The 22,678-nt window shown below is 37.1% G+C and overlaps 1 protein-coding gene across 6 annotated transcripts in view; it reads left to right on the forward strand.

The window, feature by feature from the left end:
• The window catches only part of CCDC66 (coiled-coil domain containing 66), a 78,854-nt gene that overhangs the window by 15,339 nt on the left and 40,837 nt on the right, over nt 1–22,678 (forward strand). For all 6 annotated transcript variants that reach the window (XM_045991163.1, XM_045991162.1, XM_045991164.1 and 3 more), the window contains 5 exons: nt 250–351; nt 19,571–19,702; nt 20,095–20,345; nt 20,552–20,636; nt 21,472–21,633. In XM_045991163.1, coding sequence (XP_045847119.1) covers nt 250–351; nt 19,571–19,702; nt 20,095–20,345; nt 20,552–20,636; nt 21,472–21,633 — 732 coding nt within the window. The remainder of the gene's footprint in view (nt 1–249; nt 352–19,570; nt 19,703–20,094; nt 20,346–20,551; nt 20,637–21,471; nt 21,634–22,678) is intronic.

Here is a 22,678-nt window from a genome sequence, read left to right on the forward strand (position 1 = left end):
AAGTGTAGAGGCCTGAGGCACCTTGTTTAGGCTCTTGTAAAAGAGCTCTGCAAATTTTTAGATGACCACGAAACTCTTACCTCTGACCATGTGGTATCTGCCACAAGGTTATATTAAACATAAGTGATTGCTTATCAAGCATAAGTATACACCAGGTGTCCCTTAGGTAGTGTTTTAGTGACCTTTAAGTTTTGCCTGTGCTTAATATTATACAGAGAAAAAGTACCCTTGTTTTCTCTTTGTTTTTAGACTTGTGCTAGCTCTTCCAGCATTCTGTCACAGTCTCCCAGTCAGATAACAGTGGTCCAGGCTGATGAGTACCCACTACCTAGAGCTAGTCAGATTTTAGAGGTAAGTCATAGGTGTCACTACTTTGAATATATAAGCCCTTTAATACTTGATCTTTATATTACCTATTTTCCTTGAAAGAGTGGACCTTAATACTCTTATTTTTAATTATTGGTTAATTTTTACTGAATGCACTATGCTCCTTAAATTTAAAAAAGTTATGAACTGTTTCTCTTATATGCATATAGTAATTGTTCCTTCCTAGTGAACACTTGCTTTTAACAAATGTATCCTGAAAATAGTATAGTAACCTAAAGGGATGATTCTGATGGGAGACATTTTCAGCGCTGGTAGATTTTTTATAGAATCCCTCCAAGTTAGTTTGTTTGCATGGCTTTCATGGCTGTTTGTTCTGCTCCATATAGAGCTGACTGCCTATATCAAAGAGTTTTATAGTTGTTGATAATTTTACATTAATGAAGGAATGAAATCTGAATTATATTTTTCCACGTTCCCAAAAGCACTTTGACTATTGAAAGGCAATAAATTAGCCTTGATAGAAGACATTTTGCAAAAATCTATAGTTTTGGATGATAGTTTTTTGTTTTGTTTTGGATGATAATTTTTTTTAAAGTAGGGGAGCGGCAGAGGTAGAGGGAGAGAGTATCTTCAGCAAGCTTCACTCTCATCACTCTGAGATCATGACCCAAGCCAAAAGTCAAAAGTTGGACACTTAACTGAGTGAGCCATTCAGGCACCCCTGGGTGATAATTTTAAGTGTAAAGTTTAAAAATAAATGCATGTAAATACTACTAAAAACTGCAGCTAAAACTATTCATGAAGTTGGTAGGAATCAATTGTTTATTTACATCTCAACATTAAGATTGAAGAATCTTTAATACTAAAGATATTAAAGTACTTTCAGTTAGCAAAAAAGTTTATGTTGAAATGTTAGTATATTATTTATTACTTAATTTGCACAATTTTTTAGGTCATTATGTGTGAGTAATTCATACTATGATTGTTAATACAAATAAATAGCCATTTGAGGCTATTTTTAGGTGTTTTTTACATTTTGTATATATTTTTAAATGCTAGCATACATCTTTTTTTTTTTTTTTTTTTTTTTTTTTTTTAAAGATCTTACTTATTTATTTGACAGAGATCATAGGTAGGCAGAGAGACAGGCAGAGAGAGAGGGGGAAGCAGCTCCCTGATGAGCAGAGAGCCTGATCTGGGGCCTGATGTGAGCCAAAGGCAGAGGCTTTAACCCACTGAGCCACCCAGGCACCCCTAGCATGCATCTTTTTTTATAATCCAAAAAACCAATAAAATTACTTATATTTTGCAGTAGAGATGGGAGTTGGGGATGGGAGAAAGACTAGAAAGTAAAATACACACTAAATGTAAGGCTGGATAACCTGTGGTTAAAGAATATGATTACCTACTCATCCTCATAGTATTTAAATACAGTTTTTATGCATTTTTATATGCATGTGATAAGATACTGGAGAGATGCTATTGAGGGGAAGTGAATTTAACTGTGTAACTAAAAAACCCCCCTTCTTAAATGTCTGAAAGTTGGTTTCAGAAATCCAAGCCATAGCCAGAACTATTTTTTTTTTTTTTAAGATTTTATTTATTTATTTGACAGAGATCTCAAGTAGGCAGAGAGGCAGGCAGAGAGAGAGGGGGAGGCAGGCTCCGTGCTGAGCAGAGAACCCGATGCGGGGCTCAATCTCAGGACCCTGGAATCATGACCTGAGCCGAAGGCAGAGGCTTTAACCCACTGAGCCACCCAGGTGCCCCAGAACTATTTATAGTATTTGAATATCAAGTTAAACTTTTCATGTAATTAAGAGGAGCAGAAATTTGGTTACAGGCGGAATCACCAAGGCCAATTTTCTTAAAACACAAGGTAGTGCGTATAAAGTGTTTAAATAGTGACTGACAAATAGCAAGTGTTTGATGAAGGTTTACTCTATTTATAACTTAACAAAGCAGATCCATTTGGGGCTATGAGACTGTTATGGGTATGTCACCTCAACAGCTTTCCTTCCTCTCTTCTTTTTTTTTTTTTTTAAAGATTTTATTTACTTATTTGACAGGTAGAGATCACAAGTAGGGAGCGAGGCAGGCAGAGAGAGAGAGAGGAGGAAGCAGGCTCCCTGCCAAGCAGAGAGCCCGACGTGGGGCTTGATCCCAGGACCCTGGGATCATGACCTGAGCCGAAGGCAGAGGCTTTAACCCACTGAGCCACCCAGGCGCCCCCAGAATTCTTTCATCTTAAACTGAAACTGTATCCATTAAATAGTCCCCATTTTTCCCTCCCCCGACTGTTGGAAACCATTCTAATTTGCCTATGATTTTGACTATTCTGGATAACTTTAAGTAGAATCATGTAATATTTGCCCTTTGGTGTCTGACAAAGTTCACTTATCATAATGTTTTCAGGATTCATCCATGTTCTATACTGTATCAGAATTTCATTCCTTTTTAAGGCTAAATAATATTTCGTTGTATTTATAACAATTGCATTTTGTTTATCCATCCAGATGTTGATGGACATTTGAGTTGTTACCTCTTTTTGGCTATTGTGGAATAATGCTGCTATGAATGTTTACGTATAATCTCTTTGAGGCTTTGTTCTTAGTACTTTTGGGTATATACCCATAAGTGGAATTGTTGGATCCTTTGGTATTTCATATTTAAATTTTTTGTTAAACTTTTGTCAAATTTCTTTTCTATTTAAGAAGAGGGGAAAAAAAAAGAGAGTTTTTGTGGGATGCCTGGGTGGCTCTGTTGGTTAAGCGTCTGCCTTGGGCTCAAGTCATGATCCCAGGGTCCCCGGACCGAGTCCTGCATTGGGCTCCCGGCTCAGTGGGGAGCCTGCTTCTCCTTCTTCCACTCTCCCTGCTTGTACTCTCTCTCTGTCAAGTAAATAAATAGAATCTTTGAAAAAAATTTTTTGTTTGTTTTTTTGAGAGAGAGCACATGCAAGCTAGTGGGGTATGAGGGGGAGTGTGGAGAGTGGAGGAGCAGAGGCAGAAAGAGAGAATCTTAAGCAGGCTCCATACCCATTTTGGAGCCACATGTGGGTCTTGATCTCATGACCCTGAGATCATGACCTGAGCTGAAGTCAAGAGTTGGATGCTTAACTGACTGAGCCACCCAGGCACCCCAGACTTTTACCAATTTTCATTTGATAATTCTATGTTTAACTACTATCCTGTTTTCCATAGTTGGTACACTATTGTACATTTCCATTAGCAGTGCACAAAGGTTCTGATTTCTCCACATTCTCATCAACTTTTTGTTTTTAAATAATAGATGACTTCCAATAGGTGTGAAGTAGTAGTAGCTCTTTGTAGTGTTGATTTACATTTCCTTTAATGATTTGTAATGTTGAACATTTTTTTCATAGCTTATTGGCTCTCTCTGTATGTTCTTTGGAGAAATATCAGTAAGTTTTTTGCCCATTGAAAAAAAAATTTTTTTATTATAGGCATTCTTTTTTTTTTTAATTTTTATTTCTGTACATGGGAGAGCATGAGAGGGGAGAGGGTCAGAGGGAGAAGCAGATTCCCCGCGGAGCAGGGAGCCCAATGGCGGGACTCCATCCTGGGACTCCAGGATCATGACCTGAGCCCAATGCTGTCGCTTAACCAACTGAGCCACCCAGGCGTCCTGAGTTGTAGGCATTCTTTATAAATTTTGCAAACCTCATCAGATATATTGTTTGCAAATATTTTGTATCATGCTTCATTTTACATTTACACTTGCTTAATAGAGCCCTTTGATGCACAAAAGCTTTTAATTTTGATGAAATCCATTTTATAAAATGTTTTTGTTTTTTTTTCTTTCCTTTGTTGCTTGTGCTTTTGGTATCCTGTCTAATAAATCATTACCAAAACTGATAGGGAGCTTTTCTCCTATGTTTTCTTCTAAGAGTTTTGAGTTTTATAGTTTCAGCTCTTATGTTTAGGTCTTTGATCCATTTAGAGTTATTTTTTGTATGTAATAAAAGACACAGAATGTTTTTTTCTTTTCCATATTTTGCATTTATATCCAGTTTTCTCAGTGCCATTTGTTTGAAAAGATTCTTCTTTCCCAATTGAATGGTCTTGGCACATTTGTCAGAAATCATTTGACTGTTTATGGGAGTGTTTAATTCTGGGCCGTCCATTCTAGTTCATTGTTCTGTGTGTCTCTTTATGCCATTGTCTCACTGTTTTAATTATCATACCTTTGTAGTAGGTTTTAAAAGCATTAATTCTCCAGTTTTTGTTCTTTTTCAAGATTGTTGTAGCTATTCAGGGTTTCTTGAGATACCATGGGAATCTTAGGGTAGATATTTTCATTTCTGCAAAATACAGCAAGTTTTTCATAGAGGTTAATTTGAATCTCTAGATTGCTCTAGATGATCTTTTTTTTTAAAGATTTTATTTATTTATTTGACAGGCAGAGATCACAAGTAGGCAGAGAGGCAAGCAGAGAGAGTGGGGGGGGGGAAGCAGACTCCCTGCTGAGCAGAGAGCCTGATGCAGGGCTCCATCCCAGGACCCTAAGATCATGACCTGAGCCTATGGCAGAGGCTTAACCTACTCAGGTGCCCCTGCTCTAGGTGATCTTGACAATACTGTCTTTTGATTGATGGACGCAATATCTTTCCATTTATTTGGGACTTCTTTAATGTCTTTTAGCAATGTTTTGTAGTTTCCCATGTACACAACTTGTTGCCTACTTATTCCTAGGTATTTTATTCTTTTTGGTGCTATTACACATGGAATTGCTTCCCTAATTTCCTTTTCCCAGATTGTTCATCATTAGTATATAGGATTGTGTTTTTCTTTGTTTGTTTTGTATCCTGCAACTTTGCTGTGTTTGTTTATTTCTAACATTTTATTTCTTTTTCTTTTTTTTTTTTTTTAAAGATTTATTTATTTGACAGATAGAGATCACAAGTAGGCAGGGAGGCAGGCAGAGAGAGAGGAGGAAGCAGGCTCCCAGCTAAGCAGAGAGCCCGATGCGGGGCTCGATCCCAGGACCCCGGGATCATGACCCGAGCTGAAGGCAGAGGCTTTAACCCGCTGAGCCACCCAGGCGCCCCTCTAACATTTTATTTCTTCTGTAGAATCTTGAGGGTGATGATTATTGTATGGCACATGAACTTGTGGATCTTTCTGGTACTATATTGTTTTCTTAATGAGTAGATACATAAAACATTGGTCTCCATTAATAAGACATTCATATGTATACATAATCCTACCTGGGTAATATGTATGTATAATTTCCTTTTTGACTTTTACTTTGACTGAAAAATACTATGTAATATTTCTGGCATGCAAAAGGATATTAGAGGATATAATGGATAATACAAAACACATTTCTACCCATGTCCTGTCCCAGGAACAGCGCATTATAATATAGTACAGTTAGAGTTATGGTATCAGTAATGGGACAGGCTTTTTTTTTTTAAGATTTTATTTACTCATTTGAGAGAGAGAGAGTGAGAGCGAGCACAGGCAGGGAGAGTGGCAGAGGGAGAGGGAGAAGCGGGCTCTCCACTGAGTAGGGAATCTGATGCGGGGTTCGATCCCAGGACCCTGGGATTATGACCTGAGCTGAAGGCAGTCACCTACTAACTAAAGCACCCCAAGACTTTTTTCTTTTATAAAGATTTTGTTTATATATAGAGAGAGAATGAGCAGGGAAAGTGCCAGAGGGAGAGGGAGAAGCATACTCCTCACTGAGCAGGGAGCTGGATGTGGGGCTGAGCCAAAGGCAGACGCTTAACCAACTGAGCCACCCAGGCACCCAGGACAAGAGTTTTTTAAAAATATAGTCAACAACTCAGTAGAATGAAAATGGAATACATATAGCCATTATGTTCCTTCTCTTGTCAGTTTACTTCAGAATCTTGGGAATAATGTTTGTGGATTGTGAGGCTCTTCCCACAGCAGAACTGGGATGTGACTAAGTTATAACTTAGTTCAATCCATTGATGGCCTTACCAAAATGAGCCAGTACTGGCCAGAGCCTTTCCTCTCTGCACAGGCAGTCTTGGACTCAAGGGAATTCTATCTCAGTTCTCCAAAATTGAGCTCCCTAGAAAGAGACCTTCCTTATTCAAAACTAGGAGGGTCTCTTGGCCTTGCCAAAAAGATTTAATGGTTAACTAGAATAAGTAAATGGAATTGTTTAAAGGCTTGTTAGGCTCCAAGAAGTATACTAGGCACTTCATAGACTTGTGCATCCAGTTTTAGAGTAAGAGCCAAATATACTGACACTTAAACAGGTGCAGGAGAGCACTAAGAGTAACTTACACATCCTGACTACCTGTAACAGTAGACTGGATAGGTCTTTGTTCAGGGAGGGATATGTAGGGAAAAATGGAGACTATGAAAATATTCACACTAGAAAGAGATATTCCTGCTGAGTACTCAGAAAAATCTCAAATAAGAAATATGTCTCATTTTGTGAAATAGGAAATTTTTAAAGAAAACATTGACTTAGTTTTTATTTATTCCTATCTTTTTTTTTTTTTAAGATTTTATTTATTTATTTGACAGGCAGAGATCACAAGTAGGCAGAGAGGCAGGCAGAGAGAGAGAGAGAGAGGAGGAAGCAGGCTCTCTGCTTGGCAGAGAGTGGGGCTTGATCCCAGGACCCTGAGATCATGACCTGAGCCGAAGGCAAAGGCTTAACCCACTGAGCCACCCAGGTGCCCTATTTATTCCTATCTTATTCCACAAAGGACTTGAAGTGATTTAGGAAATCTGTATGCAAGAATAGACCCAAGATGAGAGTAGTAGAAAACTTAAGAATACAGTAGAAGGAAAGAAAAAAGATGTGGTAATGAAATAAATTGAAATCACAGGAAGGAGAAGAAATCACTGTGGGGACACTCCATGAATATAGGTAAAATTTTGTTTTTAAAGGTTTTTTATTTATTTGAGAGAAAGGGAGAGGGAGCTCAAGTGGGCTGAGGGGCAGAGGGAGAGGGAAGGGGACAAGCAGATTACCCATGGATTGTGGAGCCTAATGCAGAGTTCAGTCCCAGGAACATAAGATCATGACCTGAGTCAAAGTCAGACACTTAACTGACTGAACCACCCAGGTACCCCAAATATAGATAGAATCTTTAACTGAAAGTCTGACATAGAAGATTACAAATAGCTTATAAAGATACAACCTTGGATGATATGCTTTTTTGAAGAAGAAAACAGCAAATAAACAGCTGTTAATAGGTATCAGAGAAAAAACTTCCTAGACCAGAAAAAAAATTAAATGAAAGAGGCTGATTTGAAGAGACATCCTAATAACTGTTAAAATTTCATGAACAAGTATAGGCTTCTTCAGACATTTAAAATAAGAAGACCGGGAACAAAACTCAAATTAACCTTAGATTTCTTCTCTGTAGATAATAGAACAGTGTTTATAAAGGTTTATTTTTTTGTTGTTAACATATGTATTATTTGCTTCAGGGGTACAGGTCTGTGATTCATCAGTCTTAAACAATTCACAGGACTCACCATAGCACATACCCTCCCCAAAGACCATCCCCAGCCACCCCATCCCTCCCATTCCCCTCCCTTCCAGCAACCCTCAGTTTGTTTCCTGAGATGAGGAGTCTCTTATGGTTTGTCTGCCTCTCTGGTTTTGTCTTCTTTAATTTTTTCCTCCCTTCCCCTATGATCCTCTGTCCTGTTTCTCACATTCTTCATATCAGTGAGATCATATGATAATTGTCTTTCTCTGATCGACTTATTTTGCTTAGCAAAATATCCTCTAATTCCATCCACATTGTTGCAAATAGCAGATATTACGTGTGCGTAATATTATACACACACACACACACACACACATACACACATGACATCATCTTTATCTGTTCATCTGTTGATGGACATCTAGGCTCTTTTCCATAGTTTGGCTATTGTGGACATGGCTGCTATAAACATTGGGGTGCACACGCCTCTTCGAATCAGTACATTTGTATCATTGGATAAATACCCAGTAGTGTAATTGCTGGGTCATAAGGGAGCTCTATTTTCAACTCTTTGAGGAACCTCCATACTGTTTTCCAGAGTGGCTGCCCCAGCTTGCATTCCCACCAACATGTAGGAGGGCTCCCCTTTCTCTGCATCCTCTCCAACTCCTATCATTTCCTGACTGGTTAACTTTAGCCATTCTGACTGATGTGAGGTGGTATCTCACTGTGGTTTTGATTTGTATCTCCCCAATCCCAAGTGGTATGGAGCCCTTTTTCCTATGTCTGTTGGCCATTTGGATGTCGTCTTTGCGGAAACGTCTGTTCATGTCTTCTGCCCATTTCTCGATTGTATTGTTTGTTCTTTGGGTGTTGAGTTTGGTAAGTTGTTTATACACTTTGGATACTACCCCTTTTTCAGACATGTCATTTGCAAATATCTTCTCCCATTCTGCTGGTTGTCTTTTGGTTTTGTTAACTGTTTGCTTTGTTGTGCAAAAGATTTTGATCTTGATGAAGTCCCAGTAGTTCATTTTTGCCCTTGCTTCCCTTGCCTTTGGCGGTGTTTCTAGGAAGAAGTTGCTGTGGCTGAGGTGGAAGAGGTGGTTGCCTGTGTTCTCCTCAAGGATTTTTGAAGGATTCCTGTCTCACATTGAGGTCTTTCATCCATTTTGAGTCTGTTTTTTTGTGTGTGGCATAAGGAAATTGTCCAGTTTCATTTTTCTGCATGTGGCTGTCCAATTCTCCCAGCACCATTTGTTGAAGAGACTCATTTTTCCATTGGACATTGTTTCCCGCTTTGTCAGTGATTAGTTGACCATAGAGTTGCGGGTCCATTTCTGGGTTCTCTGTTCTGTTCCATTGATCTATGTATCTGTTTTTGTGCCAGTACCATACCGTCTTGATGATCACAGCTTTGTAATAGAGCTTGAATTCTGGAATTGTGATGCCGCCAACTTTGGTTTTCTTTTTCAACATTCCTCTGGTTATTCGGGATCTTTTTCTGGTTCTATACAAAATTTAGGATTATTTTTTCCATTTCTTTGAATAAGTTGGTGGTATTTTGATAGGGATTGCATTAAATGTGTAGATTGTTCTAGGTAGCATAGACATTTTCACAATGTTTGTTCTTGTAATCCATGAGCATGAAACGTTTTTCCATTTCTTTGTGTCTTCAGTTTCTTTCATGAGCACTCTATATAGGTTTTTGAGTACAGATTCTTTGCTTCTTTGATTAGGTTTATTCCTAGGTATCTTATGGTTTTGGGTGCAATTGTAGATGGGATCGCCTTCCTAATTTCTCTTTTTTCTATGTTGTTGGTATATAGAAATGCAGCTGATTTCTCTGCATTGATTTTTATATCCTGAAACTCTGCTGAATTCCTGGATGAGTTCTAGCAGTTTTGGAGTAGAGTCTTTTGGGTTTTCCATATAAAGTCTCATGTTATCTGCAAAGAGTGAGAGTTTGACTTCTTTGCCGATTTGGGTGCCTTTTATTCTTTCTGTTGTCTGATTGCCAAGGCTAGGACTTCTGGTACTGTGTTGAATAGCAGTGGTGATGTAGACAGCCCTGCCATGTTCCTGACCTTCTGGGAAAAGCTCTTAATTTTTCCCCATTGAGAATGGTAATTGCTATGGGATTTCATAGATGGCTTTGATGATATTGAGGTATGTACTCTCTATCCCTACACTTTGAAGAGTTTCGATCATGAAAGGATGCTGTACTTTGTCAAATGCTTTTTCAGCATCTGTTGAGAGTACCATATGGTTCTTGTTCTTGTATTAATGTATCACATTGGTTGATTTGCAGATGTTGATCCAACCTTGCAGCCCAGGAATAAATCCCACTTGGTCCTGGTGAATAATCCTTTTAATGTACTGTTGGATCCTATTGGTTAGTATTTTGGTGAGAATTTTTGTATCTATGTTCATCAAGGATATTGGTCTGTAATTCTCCCTTTTGATGGGGTCTTTGTCTGCTTTTGGGATCAAGGTAATGCTGGCCTCATAAAATGAGTTTGGAAGTTCTCCTTCCATTTCTATTTTTTGGAACCGTTTCAGGAGAATAGGTATTAATTCTTCTTTAAATGTTTGGTAGAATTCCCCTGGGAAGCCATCTGGCCCTGGGCTCTTGTTTGTTGAGAGATTTTTGATGACTACTTTAATCTCCTTACTGGTTATGGGTCTGTTCAGGTTTTCTTTTTCTTCCTGGTTCAGTTGTGGTTGTTTATATGTCTGTAGGAATGCATCCATTTCTTCCAGAGCTGGCATATAGTTGCTCATAATATGTTTTTATAGTTGTATTTTTTTTGGTGTTGTTTGTGATCTCTCCTTTTTCTTAAAAATTTTTTTCCTTTTTTTTTTTTAACATTTATTCATTAATTTGAGAGAGAGAGAGAGAGCAAGCATGAGTGAGAGAGGAGAAGGAGAAGGAGCAGGCAGAGGGAGAGGGAGAAGCAGACTCCCCCCGAGCAGGGAGTCCAATGTGGGACTCCATCCCTGGACCCCTGGGATTATGATCCAAACCCAAGGAGACACTTAACCAACAGGAGCACCCACAGGTGCTCCTGTGATCTCTCCTGTTTCATTCATGATTTTACTTACTTGGGTCCTTTCTCTTTTCTTTTTGATAAATCTGGCCAGGTGTTTATTAGTCTTATTAATTCTGTCAAAGAACTATCTCCTAGTTTTATGGATCTGTTCTTTCTTTTGGTTTCTATTTCATTGATTTCTGCTCTGGTCTTTATTATTTCTCTTCTCCTGCTGGGTTTAGGCTTTATTTGCCATTCTTTTTCTAGCTCTTTAGGTGTCTTTAGGTCTTTGTGGATAGGTCTGCTGTCAATCTAATGTTTCTACCTTTGTAGGTTACAGACCCTTTGTTCGGAGGTGCTTTCAGGATTTTCTCTTTGTCTCTGACATTTATTAGTGTTACTATTACATGTCAGGGTGTTGGCCCATTTTTATTGATTTTGAGGTGAATTCTCTGTGACTCCTGGATTTTTTTTAATTTTTTTTTTTGATTCAAGATTCCATTTATTAATTTGACAGGGAGAGGAGCAAGCGGAGGGGTGGGGGGAAGCAGGCTGCCTGCCGAGCAGAGAGCCTGATGCAGGGCTCGATCCCAGGACCTTGGGATTATGACCTGAGCTGAAGGCAGAGGCTTAATCCACTGAGCCACCCAGGTGCCCTGCCTCCTGGATTTCCCTAATTTAGGGAAGTTCTCTGCTATAATTTACTACAATAAACCTTCTGCCCCTCTCTCTTCCTTCTTCTTCTGGGATCCCAATTATTCTAATATTCTTTTGCTTTATGTTATCACTTACCTCTTGAATTCTCCACTCACAATCTAGTAATTAAACTGTTTTTCTCACTTTATTGTCTATCATTTGGTCTTCTATATCACTCATTTTCCCTTCTGCTTCATTTATCCTAGCAGTTGGAGCCTTCATATTTGATTGCACCTCCTTAATTGCCTTTTTTATTTCAACTTGGTTAGATTTTATTTCTATAGAAATGGATTCTCTAGTATCTTCTATGCTTTTTTCATGCTCTGCTAGTATCTTTACAACCGTCATTCTGAACTCTAATTCTGCATCTTACTAATGTCCATGATGATTAGGTCCCTGAGAGTGGTACCACGTCTTCTTTTTTTTTGAGGTGAGTTTTTCCATTTTGTCATTTTGTCCAGAGAAGAATACATGGTCGAGAGAAAAAAATGGTAAAAGGAAAACAACGATTCCAGAAAAATATACACTAAACAAATCAGAAGAGACCTGAAACTGCGGGGGAGGGAGGGGAACAACAACAACAAAAAGAATATGATTAAACTGGTGAATAGAACAGAGCTGCACAGTGGATTTTGTGTATATTTTGGTATGTTGGAACAAACTGCCTCCTAAAATTTTAAAGAAAGAAGAACTTACATACACATATAAAAAAATAAGGGTAAATACAATGTAGGGATGGACTATGACTGTAAAAATGAACATGTAAGAAGATTTTTAAAAAGGAAATGATAAGTTGGTTGAAAGAAGAATGAAACATAATTTTAAAAAAGTATGTGTTCAGGCGGATGAATAGAACAAAGCTATATATTAGATTTAGGGTGTATTTTGGTCTGTTAGAAGAAACTGCATCCCAAACTTAAAGAAAGAAAAACTTATATACAAAAAATAAAGTTATATACAGTGAAGGGATAGAATATGACTGTAAAAATGAAAATTAAAAAATTTTAAAGAAGCAGTTGATAAGAAGTTGGTTGGAAGAGGAAAGAGGAAAAATTATAAAAATCTAAAAAAAATTTTTTTTAAAAATTAACTTTGAAATACTAAAGAATCATGGGGGAAAAGCTATAAATTCTATGTGCTGTATTCCCCTGGCTCTGGAGTTTTGTAGTTCTGATTGTTTGGTAAACTTGGTCTTTGTTGGATTTTTTTTTTTTTTTAAGATTTTATTTATTTATTTTAGAGAATCAGAGAGAGGATAAGAGGAGAGCAGTCAGTGGGAGAAGCAGACTCCCTGCCGAGCAGGGAGTCCGATGTGGGACTTGATCCTGGAACTCCAGTATCATAACCTGAGCCAAAGGCAGTCGCTTAACCAACTGAACCACCCAGGCGCCCTTGTTTGGATGTTCTTGCTGATCTTCTTGGGGAGGGGACTGTTGCAGGGATTCTCAGATGTCTTTGTCTGGGCGAAATTTCACTGTCCTTGTCAGGGGCCAGGCCAAGTAACTTGCTCAGGTTTGTTCTTGGTAGCTTTTGTTCCCTGAAATCTTTCTGTACAGCTTTGGAGGATGAGAATGAGAATGGTGGCCTCCCAATATCCAGCCCCAGAGATGCTTCGAACTCAGGGCCCCACTCCTTACTGAGCTCTCAGAAAAAAGCAGTCAGTCACTCCTGTCTCCATGGTCTCCAGCTGCACTCCGAGCTCACCTGGCCTGTGACTGAGCATTTCTGTCTCTGGCACAGGACCTTGTTTGGAGTTTACAAACCTAGCAGATTACTGCAGTGTGCTCCTGTGCTGCTACTCCTAGGGGAGGAAGGGGAGTCTCCCTGGATCTGCCACTTGTTCACTCTGTGCTTGAAGAGTAGTAGTGGCATGACTGTGCCACGGATCATGGTTTATGCCAACCCCAAGCTGAGAGTCCCCTCCTCGGCTCCTGTCTTTGCAGCCAGCTTCCTTCCTCCAGTATGTGGGAACTGTGGCACACTCAGACACACCTGGTCTTTCTGTGACCCTGAGGGTCCTGAGACCACACTGTCCCAGCAAGGATTCCACCCCCTGCTTTACCCACTGGAGTGACGTCCCTCTGTGGAGCAGACTTCTAAAAGTTTTGATTTTGTGCTCCGCTGCTCTGTCACTTAACCAGGAGCCAGCTGATGGAAGTTCCCCCTACCTGTGGTCTGTCTTCCAGATATTGCCTTGGATTTACTTTTCCGCACGTCCTACCTTCCAGAAAGTAGTCCTTTTTCTGTTGATATCATTGCTGCTATTCTTTTCTTCGATCTCCTGTTGAGTTTGTAGATGTTCCCAGAATAGTTTGATAACTATCTAGCTGAATTCCCCTTGTAGAGGTTTAATAGGTACACTGAGACAAAGAATTTAATGCCTAAACTGCACGTTCACATGTAAAGGGACCATAAAGTTATGTTCAGATCTATAAGAATTTATAAAATAATCTTCCCAAAGATTTTTCTCTGATTTTTTTTTTAAGCAGTTTTTAAAGATTATTCCTGGGTCAGAGAAGTGAATCAGAATTAAAACGCAATAAGGAATTTATGGTTTAAAAAAAGGGAATATATAGCTGACACAAAGTCTCTATAAGACTTTGTGAAATAAGGTGAATTGCAAAAAAATACATACAATGTCACCATTTCCATGTTTAAAGGGAAAAAAATCTGGAAGACCTATAAACAAATACGAATACGTAAAAGAAAAAATAGATTGTTGGCATTGTCTAAGTCTAAGAGTAATGGAAACAAAGGGGACCTTTCCACTTTTGTTCTTTATGCTTTTGTTTTATGCCTTATATTTTTGTGTTGAAATGTTGCATGATCTCTCTGTAAAGACAGTTAATTATTATTCTGAAATCCAGATAAAGGTTTAAGAATGTAGAAAGCAAAGATAATCACTAGTTTAAGTATAAAGAGACTATCTACTAATGTAACCTGTACAACAGAAAACAAAAATCAACTCCGAAATGTCAGAAATCTTTTATTTAAAAGTAGAGGTATGAGAACCCCCCCCCACCGCCGACCTGCTGCTTAAAAGAGATACACTTGAAATAAAATTATATGTTATTAAAAATAGATAATATAAGCCAATCAAAATTTTAAAAAACCACAAAAAGCAAAATTGCTTGTAATTTTATTTTTTATTTTTTTTTAAAAGATTTTATTTATTTATTTGACAGAGAGAGATCACAAGGAGGCAGAGAGGCAGGCAGAGAGAGAGGAGGAAGCAGGCTCCCTGCGGAGCAGAGAGCCTGTTGCGGGGCTCGATCCCAGAACTCTGGGATCATGACCTGAGCCGAAGGCAGAGGTAACCCACTGTGCCACCCAGGCGCCCTTGCTTGTAATTTTAGAAACATTACTTTGGGAGAGAAAGCTGTTAACTTATTTATTTTAATGTAGGCTCTATGCCTAGGGTGGAGCCCAGTATGACACTTGAACACATGCCCCTACGGATCCTTGACTGAGTCACCCAGGCACCCCCATAATAAATTATTTTTGATAAAAAATAGAGTCAATAATAAAGATGTAAGAATAATATTTTTGTGATTCATAAGCCAAAAATAAGTAGGAGAAATTGAGGCACATTTTTACTGGGGTATTATCAGAGTATTTGGACCATAAAAGTATCAGTGATTTTATTTTCTACAAATACACATACCACATTTTTAAATGTCAACAGAACATTTACAAAATTTGCTATAATGTTACAAGAAAAACATAACCAAAAATTAAAGTCAAGCAGAAAATATTGACAATAAATAAGCTTTTACAAACTTAAAAATACTAAGATCCCATGATCAAGATACTGAACCTTGGTTATAAATTACTAGTATCTCCCCTTAAGGTCATTTCTTGAGATAATAGAAAAATGAGGGAAGGATACTTTTTTGGTTTGTTGGATTGGTAAGTGGCCTATGGTAGAAATTAACCCAGCATCTCTGTGGGAAAGGAAAATAAGAAATGAATTTTTAGAATTCTGTTCTTGTTGACATGCTTTCCCCCATCCCCTGAAGTCATTGTCTTAAACAGTGCCTCACTCTCCGTTAACTGTAAATTGGATTTCTGTTTTAGCTGTCCTCTAGAATAAAATCCTGGGCCAGGCCTTGTTTAAATCTTACTTTTTTGCAGGAACTTGGAAAATCAGGTGGAGACTACTCTACTCCTTCCTGTTCATACTTACTTGTCTGGTGAATTACAATAACAGTCTAAGGAATGCTCCCAAAAAAGAAGCTCTGGGAGAGTGACTGTTTAACGCCCCAAGTTTCAACCCTAGGGCTAGTCTGCTCTTTGCCATTTCTCCCACTGAATATTTGGCTGTTCGCTGCTGGACAAGTTTGGTCGATAGTGCCAGAAAAAAAAATTAACTGCTGCAAATAACAAAAATGTTGGAGGAACACAGCTATTTCAAAGGAAGCAGTGTAGATAGAGTATATCAGAGTCTAACAGAAGCAAAAATATTAGGACAGATAAATTGATAAATTTAGTCTAATGAACGTAATAAAAGAAGTAAGGGAAGGTGTTACAAATGAGAACATAGAACAGATACAACCATGCAGAAAATTTAGGTGTGAAACATAAAAAAGTGTAAAATACAATAGATGTGAAATAGTGGGAATGATAGAGCTAGGGAGTAAATAAATAATTGGTAGGACTTATTTAGAAAATACCTTGAAAAGGGAAAGGACAAATAGGGAAAAAAATTTAAGGCAGTATGAGAATGAAAATAGAAATACTGACTTTTCCCTCCAAAGAAGAGGGACATTGAGAGAAGAGAGGAAATGTTTGAAAAAGTAATTGAGATCCGTTTGTTAACTGACCTCAGATTTAAAGGGCTAGAAAGCACCCCAAAAAGAATAAGGAAGACCTCACTACACATACTAATCTGAAATTTAAGAATATGGAAGACCCAGAAATTCTAAAAGCCTGCAGAAAGAAAGAACAAGCAATATATAAGAGAACAAGTATGAGCTTTTTTTTTTTTTTTCCAGCAGTAGCACTGGGTACAAGATAACTACTAAAATTTAGAATTTAGTATCTAGCTAAACTATCATTGAAATGAGAGTAGATAATAAAATATTCTTAGGCATTTAAGTGCCCTGAGGATTTTTATTAAAAGGTGACACTGAAAACAGTTTTGAATGAAGTGCTTAACCAAAAAGGTAAGGTAAGAGATGCTGCAACAGATTTGTGATTATTTACTTTAGTAGAGTGGATTGTGACCTTTATAACAAATAAAAAAGGCCTAGTTAATACCAATTTTGATGGGTTGGCAGAGGAAGGCAAGGTCAAAGGATATGAGAGCATATTAAAGTTCTTATTAGAAGATGATGTCTTTGATTTCAAAAATTTAGAGAGAGCCTTAAAAATGAAGTGAGATAAAGTGGAATGCAAGATTAAGGTAGAAATAGGACCAAATACATCAATAAATAAAATAAATCTAAGTGAACCAAAACTCACCAATTAAGAAAATACTGATTAGAATAAAGAAATCTAGATATTTTCTAGAATACAAGACACACGTAAAGCATAGGAATGCAGCAAGGTTTAAAATAGTAGGATTTAAAAAAAGAAATGCTAACCAAATAAAATTGTTATTGCTACACTAATAAAAATAAGATCATTTTTAGAGGTGGTGAGGGTTATAAATACAGATAGAAGATTTAGGATATCAAGAAATAGCAATTTTTAACATGCATGAATCTGATAAATGAAGCAAAAATTGGTAGATTTAAATAAATGAAGACTTCAATATCTCAATTTCTCAATTCAGAAATTGCTAAAACTACAGAGAAATTGTTTTCAAAGATTTATTTACTTATTTATTTATTTTAGAAAGTGAGAAAGATGAGTGGGAGGGGCAGGGGCAAAGACAGGACAGACATTTCATCAAAGAAGACATACTACAGACGGCCAATAGACCTATGAAGAGATACTCAGCATCACTCAGTATCAGGGAAATGCAAATGAAAAGTATAATGAGATAACACCTCACAGCTGTCAGAATGGCTAAAATCAAAAACACAAGAAACAAGTATTGGCATGGATGTGGAGAAAAAGGAACTGTCACATGCTCTTGATAGGAATGCAAACTGGTGCAGCCACTGTGGAGAAGAGTATGCTTAGAAAATGAAAACTAGAACTACCATATGACCCACTAATTGCAGAACTGGGTTTTTACCTAAAGAATAAGAAAACACTAATTTGAATGGGTAGGTGCACCCCTATGTTCATTGCAGCATTATTTACGATGTCCGGATTATGGAAGCAGCCCAAGTATCCATAGATGAATGGATAAAGAAGATATGGTATATGTACAATGGAATATAACCCAGCTATAAAAAAGAATGAAATCTTGCCATTTGCAACAACATGGAGCTAGGGAGTAAAATGCTAAGCAAAGTAAGTCAGAGAAGGACAAATACCATATTATTTCACTCAAATGTGTATGTAAAAAAAATTAAAAGATAAACTGAAAAAACAGATTTGAAACCAAATCTGGTTAAATCATATATAAGAAACGTGAACAGAGGGGTGCCTGGGTGGCTCAGTGTATTAGCCATTGCCTTCGGCTCAGGTCATGATCTCAGGGTCCTGGGATCGAGCCCCGCATCGGGCTCTCTGCTCCGCAGGGAGCCTGCTTCCCTTCCTCTCTCTCTGCCTGCCTCTCTGCCTACTTGTGATCTCTCTCTCTCTGTCAAATAAATAAATAAAAAATCTTTAAAAAAAAAAAAAACGTGAACAGAGTTCTAAGGTGATTGAGTGCCGTGTTGAGAATGTCTTGTAAGGAGTTCAAAGGGCCATTTGTTTTTCTTTTCCATTTTCATCCTTAAGAGATAACATTTTTAGAGCTAAAATTGTTCAGTTATTTACATGAAGATAATGCTCCTTTTGAAGTGGTTCTTTTAGGCTTAAAGAAATGTGATGGTTTTTATCTCTTTAAAACATGTAAGAATACATGAGATACTAAGTTTTTTTCTTTGTTATAAATATTTCCTTTGATTTAAGCAACTGCTTATAAACTAGGATCTTTGCCATTGTTTCTGTTAAAAACAAAGGCAGAAAGTAACATCAGGTATATTGCCACTGTAGTATTCTGTCAAACTATTTTTTAAATCATATCCTGCAGTTATTCTGTATAACAAAGTGTTGCTTAGCTTTTGCCTTTCAGGACAATCTGAGTAGAATATATTTTCTTTTTGTTAGAGCGTACCAAATTCTCATAAATTAAGAAGCAACTTCAATTAAGAAATTTTTATGTTACTGTTCAATTTTTAATTTTTTGGTTTTTTTCTTAGAATTCAAGGACTTAACCTGAACACAATACGTTTTTCTTATTGAAATGGCACAGACTGTGATAGGGCTATAGCAGTAGAAATGGAAAAGAGGGATATCCTAGAGAGACATCATGATTCAGAAGAGAAAGCCTCCGGCTCTCTTACATCCTCATGGCTTTTGGTACAAAGGCATTATTTGTTGTATCCTGAAGCAAAATTTAAAACAATATTCATCTATTTTAAATTATCTGTAACTCCTTTCAAAGTCTAAAGAAGACTATTAGGATAGACTTTTGAAAAGTCTTACACTTAGTTTAGAAAAAATTTATTCATTTATTTTTAAAGAGATTTTTATTTATTTGACAGAGAGAGAGAGATCACAAGTAGGCAGAGAAGCAGGCAGAGAGAGAGGGGGAAATCAGTCTCCCTGCCGAGCAGAGAGCCCGATTTGGGGCTCTATCCAGGACCCTGAGATCGTGACCTGAGCTGAAGGCAGAGGCTTAATCTACTGAGCCACCCAGACACCCTGAAAAATTTTATTTTTATTAAAAAATGATTTTTTTTACATTTACTTATTCTATGTTCTCTACTTTATGTTACAAATAATGATTCTGAAAATTGGAATACATCTGGTTAAGTCTTGTATAATTCCAAATTTTTTGTTTACAGTTGTTGTTCCTCTCAGAGATAAATGCCTTTTGTTTGTATAAATTTTTGTCAAGATTGATAAGGTGGTTAGAAAGAGAGCTGCATTTTAAATAGTATTGATGACTATTGTTTAGGAAGCAGTACCGTGGGAGCGCCCTCTCAGTGCCATGAAACAAGAACAGCAGAGGAAATGGATTGAAGATTTGAACAAGCAAATAGAAGATGATCGGCAAAGAAAAATAGAGGAAAAAATTACATCTTCAAAGGTAACTTAACAAATTTAGGTGGATGTTGTCATGGGAAAAAAATAATTTGAGTCCTTAATCATAAACCTAAAAGTATCCTAAAGCTATTTGACAAGACAACAGTATTCAAGTTAATACACATTTGCTCTTATAAACCTTTTATTGAATGCATTTAGTAAGTGATTTTGTGTAATTTCTTAAAAGTGGCTTTTCAGGAATTTCCTAATTTGAATTTCTCGTACTCTTCATGTTATCTAAGTATATATGGAATTAATAAAGAATATAGCTCTGTTAATTTTTGTGATGCTTATTCTGCTCTGTGGTGACTTTTAAAAATTGTGTTTATCATTTTAGAACTTTATACATGAGAACAATTGGAAGAATTCTTAGTAATTCTTATTTATCATGATTAGGGTGAGGAACATGACAGATGGGCAATGCATTTTGATTCATTGAAGACCTATCCTGCTTCTCAGTCTCAACTGTCTTCTTGGTCAACACACAACCAACCAGAATACTTCTGTGTCTCTCCGGATACTCACGAACTGGCTGATATCAGCAGTGTTTATACACCTATGACTGGAAGCCAGGTTGAACCTTCAGAGGAGGAGCATATAGCAAAACCAGTTAGAGATAAGACCATGGCAGATAGTCAGAAAACAAAGTAAGTTTATTTTTCAGTATTTATTAATGTTTAAGAAAGTCTGTGTGCTTTATTAAAAGGACTGTCATTATATTTATAATATGTGTTAATTGATTTCAGGTTTGGTATTTTCCTTTAAAGTAGAAATTACTAGTGGATGTATCTGGAGCAAAAATGATTTAGCATCTTTTGGGGGTTTTGCATAGCTAAAGTGTTTGTCTTGCCAGCTTTCTCCGTTCTATGACTGCTCTCTTGGATCCAGCTCAGATTGAAGAACGTGAGAGGCGACGACAAAAACAGTTAGAACATCAGGTATTGCATTGTAAAATACTATTCTTTGCCTTAATAAGTAAAGTCGTTTCCAGTGGATACCTAAATAAATGGAAATTAAAATTCCAATATAAATGTACAGCACAGGCCCTTCCATTCCTGTGATGAATCTAATTCTTACTCTAGCTGGCAGTAATACTAAAATTATATTGATGCTGAGAACCAGATAGTATCACATAGTACAACCAGCCACTTGCCTTCCAGAAGAGAAGGTCTTTAATATATGTTTTGTATATGAAATGTCGCTAAATCTTAACTTAGTACTGGTTATTTTTTTTATCTGTTTATAGTTCTCTTGAATTTTGTTTAGGATGAGAATTAGTTCTTTTAAGGGAACTATACAGGGCATTGAAGTAGAATTCTGATTGAGAAATCTAGCAGACAATATAAGGAAGGAGACTAAGATTAGAATTCCAATTTTAATCTAACACTAAAAGGACTTAAAATTCTGAATAATTTAAAACCTTTGATACATGAAGAATTCGATGTAATTAATATTGTTAATCTTAATCAGTAAGTGAATTACAGAATGTCTGCTACTTACCAGGCACTGTGTTAAGTGCTGAGATTTTTTTAGTTGTTTTTTGGATTACTTCTTCTAACAGCCCTCTTCTGTTAAAAGAAAAAGCATATAGAATTCCAAGAACAAGAGATGGGATAAATACATTGGAAATTTGACATTTTAACTTTATTTATATATGTAATATTGCTTTATATATTATCTGCTACTGATAAACTTATTTTAGAAATTCAAATGCTTCAAATAGATTTTTTTAATTTGTGACAGTGCATTTTGTGATTTATGATTTATAACTAGAAAGCCATCACCGCTCAGGTAGAAGAGAAACGCAGGAAGAAACAGCTGGAAGAACAGCAAAGAAAGAAGGAAGAACAAGAAGAGGAGCGTCGCTTAGCACGGGAACGAGAAGAGATGCAGAAACAGTATGAAGAAGACATACTTAAGCAAAAACAAAAGGAAGTAAGTATATATTAAAATTTTTTTCATTGAAATATAGTTAACATAGTGTTACATTAGTTTCAGGTGTACAACAACATAGTGATTCAGGAGTCCTGTATGTTATACTATATTGACAAGCATACAATACACACTATTATAGTACCATTGACTGTATTCCCTATGCTGTTGCTTTCGTCCCTATGACTTGTTCATTTAATAACTTGAAGCCTGTACCTCCCATTCCTCTTCCCTCATTTATTAACCCCCTCTTCCCTGCTACCAGTTTGTGAGTCTGTTTTTTTTTTTTTTTTTTTTTAAGATTTTACTTATTTATTTGACAGAGATCACAAGTAGGCAGAGAGGCAGGCAGAGAGAGAGAGAGGAGGAGGCAGACTCCCTGCAGAGTAGAGAGCCTGATGTGGGGCTTGATCCCAAAACCCTGGGATCATGACCTGAGTCAAAGGCAGAGGCTTTAACCCACTGAGCCACCCAAACACCCCTGTGGATCTGTTTTTTTGTTTGTTTGGGGTTTTTTGTTTTGCTTTTCATTTTATCTTTTTAGTTTCCACATATAAGTGACTTCATATGGTACTAATCTTTCCCATCTGACTGACTGACTTTAGCATAATACCCTCTAGGTCCATCTGTGTTACTGCAAATGGCAAGATCTCATTCTTTTTTATGGTTGAATAATACTCTACTTTTTGTATATACCACATCTTCTTATCCATTCTTCTGCTGATGGATACTTGAGTTGCTTCCATATCTTGGCTGTTAAAAATAATGCTGCAGTAAACATTTGGGAGCATATGTCTTTTGTTTCCTTTGGGAAAATACTTTATAGTGAAATTACTAGACCATGTGGTAATTCTACTTTAAATTTTTTTAGGAGGGTCCTTACTATTTTCCACAGAGGTTATACCAATTTCCATTCCCACCAGTAGTGCACAAGGGTTCCCTTTTCTCTACATCCTCACCAACACTTGTTTCTTGTCTTTTTGATACTAGCTGTTTTGATGATGGTGAGATGATATAATTATGGTTTTGATTCACATTTCCCTGATGA

This window comes from Meles meles, chromosome 20 (genome assembly GCF_922984935.1).
Source record: "Meles meles chromosome 20, mMelMel3.1 paternal haplotype, whole genome shotgun sequence".
Classification (NCBI taxonomy): domain Eukaryota; kingdom Metazoa; phylum Chordata; class Mammalia; order Carnivora; family Mustelidae; genus Meles; species Meles meles.